General features: G+C 56.9%; 1 protein-coding gene across 1 annotated transcript; it reads left to right on the forward strand.

Annotated features, from left to right (window-relative positions):
• The first annotated feature begins 1,158 nt into the window (after nt 1-1,158).
• Nucleotides 1,159-9,682, forward strand: SDS (serine dehydratase). Its single transcript, XM_021698650.1, has 8 exons — nt 1,159-1,326; nt 4,361-4,515; nt 4,866-4,905; nt 5,155-5,294; nt 5,393-5,484; nt 6,233-6,460; nt 8,122-8,246; nt 8,991-9,682. Exons 2-8 carry the CDS (start codon nt 4,363-4,365, stop codon nt 9,197-9,199), a joined length of 987 nt encoding a protein of 328 aa, XP_021554325.1. The 5' UTR covers nt 1,159-1,326; nt 4,361-4,362; the 3' UTR covers nt 9,200-9,682.
• The last annotated feature ends 646 nt before the right edge of the window (nt 9,683-10,328 follow it).

Genomic DNA, 10,328 nt, shown 5'->3' on the forward strand with positions numbered 1-10,328 from the left:
GGCTCGGGCCATGTGAGTGCCGACTGTATACACTCAGATGCACCCAGGGAAGCTGTGTCCACATGGGAACTTCACGGTGCCCACGTGGCTTCAGTTCTGCCCCCGACCCCTCTACCTCCAGCGCATGCGCGTGGACTTCCCGCTGAGGAGGGGGCTTGGGAGCGCCTGCGGAAGGTCAGCTTGTCCCACAGAAAGGGACGGCCGTGCGGGCTGTTTGTGCCCTCACTGCCCTCTGTCTCATGGCTATTCTCGTCCTGGCCGGCCGGACAAGAGAGCTTTGTTGAGGGGACCAGGAAAAGATCCGGCCGACGTGTTTGGGCACACCGCCCCTGCGGACATACAGACCCCTGCACACAGCCAGGGACAGACAGGAGGCCGGGCACCGGCGGGAGTGAGTTCAGGTGCATGTGATGATGAAGATGATGATGATGGCTGCTAACACTTACTGAACACTCAGTTCCAGGCCCCTTACACACACATACATTATTATGTCATCTCATCCGAGGAGGGTCGCTCCATTTTCATCCCCATTTTACAGATGAACAAAGGGAGGCTCCAGGAGGCAAACTGACCTGCCCAGGGCCACACAGCTGGTAAATGGCAGAGCCAGGATTTGAACGCTGAGCCGCCTGGGTCATACCCATAAAGCCATCTGCCCCTTCAAGACAAAAGAGTCGTAAAGGATGACGGGGAGAGGTCATTCACATTGTGGCAGGCAGACTGGGTTCAAATGCCAGCTCATCTCTCTTGCTCTCTGGGTCTCAGCCTCCCTTTCTGTAAAATGAGGATAATAAGAGCACCCACTTCCTCCCGTGGTTTGTTTCCTGGGTGCTTACAATGTGCCAAGCACACGCTAGTGACGGGAAGCGCAAGGTCTCACGCCATCCTCCGGCAAGCCCCTGGGAACAGTCCTTGGGAAGCAGGTATTGCTCCCACTAGCCAGTGAAGAAGCTGAGGATGGGGAAGGGGAGGGGTGAATGGGGGAGAGCCGGGAGGAAGCCGCCAGCAAAAGTGCAGCCAGCTTCCCCCTCTCCTCCTGGAAGCCCCCGGGCAGCGGGCCAGGGGGCGGGGCCGGGCGGGGCCGGGCGGGGGGGCGGGGCCAGCCCTGGGTCCCCATTGGCTGCCCGGAGGCGCCCTGGGAATAAAGCCCTGGACCAAAGCGGCAGACCCGTAGCCCTCGGGACAATTCAGGAGACATTCGACCCTGTCCATCTACCCTCCATCTGTCCGAGGACTCTACCGTCTATCCACCTATAGTATCTCCAGTCTATCCCTTCCCGGTTTGCTCCCTCTGTCCCAGCCGCCCACCTCCACCACCTTGGCCAGGTAAGTACCCCCTCCTCAGCCCCACCGCAGTCTGGAGGGCCTGCGGCCAGGGATGGGGAGGAGGGGGGCTCCAGGGGAAGAGGAGGAGGTAGAGTCAGTTGAGCATAGAAACCCATGCTTTGAAGCCAGACTGGCTGAGTCAGCATCTAGCTCTGGGCCTCAGGTTTCTCATCTCTAAAATGGGAATAATAACAGACCCTCCCTTGTAAGGCTGTTGTAAAGGTGAAATGAGATCATGCACTTAAAATGTTCAGTCAGATATAATAATAGGTCGTTTTTATTGAGCTCGTGCTATGAGGCAAGCGAGGGGAGAGTGAGTTCTGACCGAGAGGGGACATGTAAGGCAGATAGCAGCTTCCAGAGCCCTCCCCCCTCCATGTTTGGCACAACCTCAGGATGTTGTGCTGGAGGGAGTGGTGCCCATAGGGGGTCCCTGCCCTCACCTGAAGGTATCCCATGCTGCAACCAGACACGGGGGGGGGGGGGGGGAGGAGGCTTCCCAAATCTACCCGAAAGGGGTCTTGTGGGGGATGCCTCCCACTCCCAACCAGGAAAGCTCCCTGAAGCCAGGGCTTGGCAACGTGCACAAGGTCCACTCAGCCAGAATGGGGTGCCATTGTTTCAGGGATAACCTCCAGGAGGCTAATTAACATTAATTCAAACAGATATGGGGACGCTCCTGTAATGGAGTGCCTCTAGTCCCTGGCTTTGGTTCAAGAGATCTAGGGGAGAGCACCCCCTCCCAGACCCTGAATGTCAGTTCATTCAGACAGACATAAGCTACCCTATTTGGGGGTGCTAAGGCTGGTGGGGTGGTCAGGAACCCCATCCCTCACTTCTCTTCTGACCCAGGCGTATCTAGCCCAATCTGGGAGGGGTGGTGGCCGAGGGTTAGGGCTGTCTCAGGTGGTGTCATTGGAAATGGGGTGGGATGTGGGGAGAGAGAGCCAGCCTTGCTTGGCCTTCTGGGATGGGGGAAGATCGGGGGGGTGGGGTGGGGGGAACCAGATAGGCTACTCACCCAACCACCTGCTGATCAAATTCTGGCTCAGCCCAAATTGGGGAGAATCCAGGAGAAGAGGAGAAAAAAGGGCTGCACGTATGTGGCCAGACTCTGGAACACATCAGCTTCTTGATCACCCAGAGTCGGTCCAGATGGGGAGGCCTGAGCCACGCCCATGGTCCTGGAGAGACCCTAGCTCCCGTGCTAGACTGTCTGAATTCAAATCCTGCCTCCCCCTGGCTGTGTGGCCTTGGGCAAGTCACACTGCTTGCTGTGTGACAAACTGCCCCAAGGTGTGGTGACCTAACAGCAATCATTTTGTTGTCTGCTGGGGCTCTGGGGCTTAATTGGGCTCAGCAGGCAGTTCTCACTGGGGTCTCTCAGATGGCTGCAGTGTGATGATGGCTGGTAACGTCTCAAGGTCACCCCCCATGTCTGGCAGGTGACACTGGCCATCCGCTGTCAGGTAGGGCATCTACATGTGGCCTCTGCATGCGGCCTGGGCTTACTCCCATCGAGGCAGCTGGGGTTTGAGATGGAGCTGCCCAAGAGAGACAGCCAGGCGGAGGCTGTGTCCCCTTCCGTAGGAGGGGGAGCCGGGGGCTGGAGTAAGCCGGCTCACACGGGCTGGAGTGAGCCAGGAGCGGGGCTGGAGTGAGCCGGCTCACACGGCCTCTGGAGAGCAGACTGTGCCATCTCTTCCCAGCTCCACACTCAGTGACATCGTGTTGGTAGCTTGAAAGTGGCTTTTGTGAAGGTTATGTACAGCACAGAAGTGCACACACGGCAAATCAGGGCTTGATGTTTCTTTGCAGAGTCCGTTGTTAAACATTCACCAGTGCTGCGCTGCTTGGAAGCCACTGAGTGTCCCTTCCCCCTGAAGCCACAGACCACCCCCTCCTCCAGGGTCCAAGGGCAGGAAGCACAGACCCCACCTCTCACTGAGAAAAGCATCAGTGTCGGGGCGCCTGGGTGGCTCAGATGGTTAAGCGTCTGCCTTCGGCTCAGGTCATGATCCTGGGGTCCTGGGATCGAGTCCCACATCGGGCTCCCTGCTAGGCGGGGAGCCTGCTTCTCTCCCTCTGCCTCTGCCTCTCTCTCTCTCTCTGACTTTCATGAATAAATAAAAAAAATTAAAAAAAAAAAAAAAGAAAAGAAAAGCATCAGTGTCACATCATAAAAAATGCATGTGGGATGGCCATTCTGGGAAACACAATCTGAGCCTTGTTCCTCATCAGGAGAATGGACTAATAACACACGTCCTAGGATTGTTAAAAGGATTAAATGCATTAATGTCTGTAAAGCTTAAAACAGTGCATGGCACATGGTAATCACTTTAGAAGTGGTCATTACATAATATAATAATTATTATAAAAAGTCTACTCTTAACTGGGTATGGGGCTTTCCAAAGGTTAGTATGAAAAAAATTCGTGCTTAATTAAATAGATAATTCCTATACACAATAAAACATTCAAACAGCACAAAGGGGATGAGTGCCAGCTATCCCCAGAAGCCCCTCTCCTTCATGAGTTTCTTGTGTGTTTCCTGAGATGTTCTGTGCACACAGAAGCTTATGGATTATGCGTGTGTGTGTGCGTCCCCGTGTTTTTGCACAAGTAGACTATACCTACTGTCCTGCCCCTTCTTTAGTACTGAAACATCTGGAAGCTCACTCTGACTCAGCACCTGCAAATCCATCTCCATCTCATGCCCCTTGAAAGGTGCAAGGTCTGAATGCTTTTTCTGATGCTCACAACTTCCCAGCATGTTGTGTGTGTGTGGGGGGGGGGCGGTCCTTGTCCCCATTTTACAGATGAGGCAGCTGAGGCTGAGGGGGGATTGCTTGCGTGATGTCACCTGGTGAGTAGGTGGCTCAGTTGAGATTTGAATTCAGGTCTCCAGGATGCTCCTCATCTGGGCTTGTGGGAGGCGAGGGGAGGGGTCACTTGCAGGCAGGCTGAGGGCTATGTGGCCGCGGCTGGCACCACGGCCGGCTCTCCTGACCATCTGGGTGTCCTTCCTTCCTCCCAGCAATGACGTCTGGAGAGCCCCTGCACGTCAAGACCCCCATCCGTGACAGCATGTCCCTGTCCAAAGTGGCAGGCACCAGCGTCTACCTCAAGATGGACAGTGCCCAACCGTCAGGCTCCTTCAAGATCCGGGGCATTGGACACCTCTGCAAGATGGTACGGGATGGGCTCCATATCATCTGAGCGAGGGTGGTCCTTTTTCCTCAACAGGGCAAGGCCAGTGTTGTGTGCTGACTCCCACAATGCCTAGGGAAGGGGTGCCCACCCAAGAGGGTCTCCTCATGGACTGATCCCAGAGCTATCATTTGCCTGCTCCCTGCCCTTCCCTGAGCCAGTCTCTTTGGGGAGGGACAATGTCATCTGAGAGGCTAGGGCGGCACAAAGTCTGTGTGAAGGAAGGAGGGGCCAGGGGTATATCGGAATCACTGGGAAGCACTCCAGGTGGGAGGGGAGAGCCCAGGGGAAGACTGGGAGGTGGGCCTCACCCTCCCCCCTTGTCTCCACAGTGGGCTGAGCAAGGCTGTGAACATTTCGTCTGCTCCTCAGGTAAGTGGCCCGCATGCCTCTTCCTATGCCCTGCTGTGTGTCCCTGGGCCAGGCGCGCCACCTCTCTGGGCCCTGGTTTCCCTAATAACAAGCCAGGACAAACATCTGCAGCAGTCCGGATTTGGAATTCCAGGGGAGGGGAGCAGTCACTCGGGAGGTGTTCAGAGCCCCAAGGTTGGGGGTAGCGGTCCTGGCTGGGCTCCCAGGCCCTCCTGCACTGACACACTCTCCACCCCCCATCCCTGGCAGCGGGCAACGCGGGCATGGCAGCCGCCTATGCCGCCAGGAAGCTGAGCATCCCTGCCACCATCGTTGTGCCCAGCACCACCCCTGCCCTCACCATTGAGCGGCTCAAGAATGAGGGCGCCATAGTCAAGGTGGTGGGCGAGGTGAGTACCAAGCCAGGGCAGGGGACGCGGAGGGCGCCTGGTGGCAGGGCAGGGTCCCCCGGCCCCTCACCCCTCCGACGTCCTCCGTGGTCTTGCAGATGTTGGACGAAGCCTTCGAGCTGGCCAAGGCCCTGGCAAAGAACAACCCAGGCTGGGTCTACATTCCTCCCTTTGACGACCCCCTCATCTGGTATGTGGAGCCCGGAGGCCCCTGGTGCAGGTGGCGTCCACCCGCTACGCCCCTGGGTGGGCACCTGCTGCAGTGCGTGTCATCACACCCCTGGGCGCAGCAGTTGCATGTGTGTGTGCACGCCATCAGGCTCGACAGCAGGTGCACAGACACGTGCGCCAGTGCCCGTTCCCCGCGGCCAGGAGTGAACGTGTGAGCTCAGATGCACAGGTACCTGCGGCCAGGTCCCCAGAAAGCCGACCTGAGTCAAAGGTTTCGGGGAAAGCAGTTTACCTGGGTGATGATGCATCAGAGAAGGGGGGAGGGAGCCAGGGCCAGAAGGGAGCCGATAAAGGGCTCTCGTGGGCAGGCGACTGCTGTGGGGGTGGGCAGCTGGAGCTTACTCCATGGGGGGGGGGGGCTGGGAGCCAGCATGGAACTCAAACCAGAGTGATCCAGCTGCGGGAGAGCGTGCTGGGGAACTGATAAACCAACTGCCACCATTCTGGGTCCCCACCCTGGCCGAGGGCCGCTCTCCGGGGCTGTCCTCCCTGCCGCATTTGCAGGCAACTCCAGTGGCCAGAGGAAGCCCTTGGGTCCACACGCTGATGCTGGCGGCTAGAAATCGGGGTGGAGTCGGGGAGGAGGCGACTAGCCCAAAGCCCACCAGCTGCCGGGGATGAGGACAAGTGGCAGGACCCCTGTGTGGGGTCTCCAGGGAGCCCAGCCCTGATCTGCGCCCCGCCCCCCCCCTGCTCTCCCCCTCCAGGGAAGGCCACACTTCCATCGTGAAGGAGCTGAAGGAGACGCTGAGCGCAAAGCCAGGGGCCATTGCGCTGTCGGTGGGTGGTGGGGGCCTGCTGTGCGGAGTGGTCCAGGGGCTGCAGGAGGTGGGCTGGGGGGACGTGCCCATCATCGCCATGGAGACCGCCGGAGCCCACAGCTTCCATGCTGCCACCACTGCTGGCAAGCTCGTCTCCCTGCCCCAGGTTACCAGGTGAGCAGTGGAGCTGCCTCCGTCGGGGAGCCCAGCTCGGGGCTGGCTGTGAGGCAGACCCCCTATGTCAGTCCCATTTTACAGATGAGGAAACCGAGGCTCTGGTTACTTGCCCAGAGTCACACAGCCAGTGAGTGGTACTGCTGGGACTGAACCCGAGTCTGCATGACTCCGTACCATGAACGTCATGCTTCCTCACATGTAGAGTCCAATGCTAAGCATTTATTGAGTGCCCTGTGACAGGGGTTTTATACACCTCATTAATTTGCCAACCATTTACTGGGCCCCGAATATGTGCAAGCACTGCTGATCCTGGGGCAGAGTGGTGAATAAACACAGCCCCTGCTTCCAAGGTGTTCCTATCCCAGCCCCGAACCTTTGACAGATGGTAATTAGGATTAGGTTTGATGCATTATACAGGAGTCACAAATAACAGCGACTTAAACCAGACTGATCCTTACTTCCCCTCTTACAGAAAAACAGGTCTAGAGGTCAGTCCAGGGCTCCATGAAGCCAGAGTGCAGGTTCTTTGAGTTTGTTCTCCATCCTCCTTACCATGTAGCCCTATGGCCCAAAATAGCTGCTTAAGTACCGACTATCACACCCACACTCCATCTGGCAGGAGGAGAAAGGGAGGGCAGAAGTGATGCCCCTTCCCTTTAAAGACAGATGCAGTACTTCCCCTTAGCTCTCATTGGCCAGAACTTAAGTCACATGGCCACAGCTACTGCAAGGGAGGCTGGGAAATGCCTTCCTACCAGGTGTCCACTTGTGCAGCTAGAACAGATATTGGGTAGACAAGTCCCTACCACAGATAGGGAAGACTGAGTCCAGGATTCTGGATTCCTGAGCCTGGCTCTCAGGAGCCACCATGTTGGGCTCTGATCCTGCCCTGTTGGGACTGAGAAAATAACTGTCGGGTGTCTACCGTGAGCCACATGCTGGGCTTAGGGCAAAGGTGATTCAGGCCCCAGGTGCTCCTGGGCGAGCTGGGAATAGAACTAGTGAAGCCTCCATGGAAGGCAGGGGGAGTGAACGCACTGATTACGAGTGCAGGGCCCGGAATTACAAGGACCCTGCTTGAGGTGCCGCACCACCACTCCCTAGGCACGTAACTTCAGGCAAGTGACACACACGCTCTCTGCCTTGGTTTCCTCTCCCATAAAGTCGAACCAACGAACAGCAAAAAGAGAATTAAATAAATAATTAAAAAGAGAATTAAATAATGCTTGCAAAATCCTTGGCACCTAATACTTCCTCAAGAAATTGTCACTATGTCTGTGTCACGGGGGAGGACTGAGTGCTCTCCCTGGAGGACTCCTTGGAGGAGGTGGCCTTAACACTGAGCCCTGAAGGACAGGGCAAGACCCGGGCAGGCAGAGTCCTTTCCGGGAATCGCAAGGGGGCCTCTCTGGTGTTTGTTGCTCAGTTGGTGTTGAGCACAATATGCTCTTTACCCCCAGTGAAGTCTCTGTGCCTTATTCGAAGACCTCACTCTGTCGGGGATGCCTGGGGCCTTTCAGTGCTTGGCACCTGCCCACAGACCCTACTTCCCTCTTCCCTCTCAAATCCATCTTTCTCTTTCTCTCCCTCCTCATCCCGATCTCTACCTCCTTCCTGTTTCCCCCATTCCCATCCTCTTTTCCATCCCCCTCTCCCAGTGTGGCCAAGGCCCTGTGCGTGAAGACCGTGGGGGCTCAGGCCCTGAAGCTGTTTCAGGAGCACCCCATCTTCTCTGAAGTCATCTCGGACCAGGAGGCTGTGGCCGCCATTGAGAAGTTTGTGGGTATGTGCCGAGTCCTTTCAAGACCTGACCTGCTGGTTCAGGACTTAACTGGCCGTCCACGTGGTGTCCTAAGAGACCCCATTCACTGCAAATTTTCTTCACAGTCCTATCTCCCATCCCTTCCTAGAACTTCCCATTAATGAAAGGTAATACAATGCAGCGGTGAAAAGAGAAAGGCCAAAGCCACAAGTGAAGAAGTAAGCCTGACAACCATGACAGCAGGGAATAATAACAAAGTATTTGAAATGCGGATTCTGAGCTTCCTAGTAGCCGAAGGGGAAAGGGAAAGTATGGGCCACAGGGTCGGCTTCAGAAATGGGTCTGTAAGTAGGCTGGACTCCTGGGTTCAGCCTAGGACAGGGATGATATGCACGCGTGTGCGCGCGTGCATGCGCACACACACACACACACACAAGGTAAATTCTAACACTGCCACTTAATCCCCTGTACTAGCGCTCAGTTTGGCTCATCGAGCATGGCAGTCTTGCTCAGATGATGATTCAAGCCTTCTCAACACAGGGCTCAGGCAGTTACAATCATTTTATCAGTGCGCACACTCATAATGAAACCTAGCCGTGGATCAGGACTTGGGAGGTCAAGCTGGGGTGGTGAGGGTAGGTGTGGCCTGGGACCTGAGTCTGTGGCCAGGGCCGGGAGCCAAGTGGCTCACGGCCCTCAGGCCTTCCCAATGGCCCAACGGTGCCCCTGCACCCGGGCCCCACCCTCATCACCCCTCCTCCGCAGATGACGAGAAGATCCTGGTGGAGCCTGCCTGTGGGGCAGCCCTGGCCGCCGTGTACAGCCACGTGGTTCAGAAGCTGCAAGGAGAGGGCAAGCTCCGGGCCCCGCTGTCCTCCCTCGTGGTCATTGTCTGTGGGGGCAGCAACATCAGTCTGGGCCAGCTGCGGGCCCTCAAGGAACAGCTAGGCATGAAGAACGGGCTGCCCAAGTGAGGGCCCTTCCCCGCCCATCTGCCTTCCCTCCCGGGGGCACCCCTGGTGGAGCTGGAGTTTTATCCAGCACCCCGCTGTAAATATTATCCTTGCGTCTGCCTGGGAACCTGCAGCCTGGACCAGTCAGTTCCCTTCTCGGTCCCACGAGCCCACTGTGCCAAGGGGCTGCAGCTCCAAGGGGGAGCCGGGCCGGCAGCCAGCAAGGCCGTGAACTGAACCTCTCGGGCCTCTGTGCAGCTCTGTGACTGTCCCTAGCCACCGTGGCTGGTGATGGCCACCTGTGTGTCCCATACCAGGTCCCCAGCGAGGGTGGGCAGGAGGGACAGGGATCACAGCAGGATGGGCCTCCTCCCTGGAAGACGCACAGGGCCGTGGTCCAGGACTGAGAACCACCTGTCCTCTCCCCCAGGAAGCCCAGCCTGGCCCTGCCCACCCCCAGTCATTTTTTCTAATTGCAGCTTTTTCATTGAAAAAGAAAAAAAAATGTATTTATGAAATGAAGATCCTTTGAGTTTCTCCTTCATCACCGTCTGCCTCCCTCCCTCCCCTCCTCCCACCTGCCTGCTTGTAGCCCTGCACCCTGTCCCCTGGAACCTTGGCACCCCATGGACATGGGGGCCAGGACCCTGCTCCCAGCTGGACTTGCATGCCGGGAAACAGAAAGCAGGAAGGGAGGGAGCTAAGCAAGAGCTGCCTCCAATGGAGGCAGAACCAACCCCCAGCCCAAGAGGCAGAGGAGGCTGGCCTCATTCTGACAGGAAATCCTTCCTGATAGCAGAATGACTTGATCTCAGAACCACTGGGAGCAGAGTAGTGAGCCTCCCATCTCTGGGGGTGTGTAAACTGAAGCACTGGACACCCATGTCAGGGACTCAGAAGAAAAAGACTTGAAGTGAATGCCATGCAAACCCTCTCAGACATGAAACCCTCTCTTCCAAGGAGAGCATGTGCTGACACCAGCATATGGAAACAGAAGACAGCCTGTCAGGGCTCCTCAAGGTCTGGGAGGGGACACCACCACACCACCACACCACCCATAGCAGCCCCAGGCAATTCACTGAATCTCCAAGTTCAGAGTGAAGCTTGAGACCCCTCTAGCCCCTCAGGACATGACGCAGATCCACACGGG

This window comes from Neomonachus schauinslandi, chromosome 14 (assembly GCF_002201575.2).
Source record: "Neomonachus schauinslandi chromosome 14, ASM220157v2, whole genome shotgun sequence".
NCBI classification, from domain to species: Eukaryota; Metazoa; Chordata; class Mammalia; order Carnivora; family Phocidae; genus Neomonachus; species Neomonachus schauinslandi.

What these genes read in the sequence shown, in the direction of transcription:
- SDS (XM_021698650.1), top strand. Translation starts at nt 4,363, where the DNA reads ATGACGTCTGGAGAGCCCCTGCACGTCAAGACCCCCATCCGTGACAGC. An exon ending in TTGGACACCTCTGCAAGATG is followed by an intron (nt 4,516 to 4,865) that starts GTACGGGATGGG and finishes TTGTCTCCACAG; the next exon opens with TGGGCTGAGCAAGGCTGTGA. An exon ending in TAGTCAAGGTGGTGGGCGAG is followed by an intron (nt 5,295 to 5,392) that starts GTGAGTACCAAG and finishes GTGGTCTTGCAG; the next exon opens with ATGTTGGACGAAGCCTTCGA.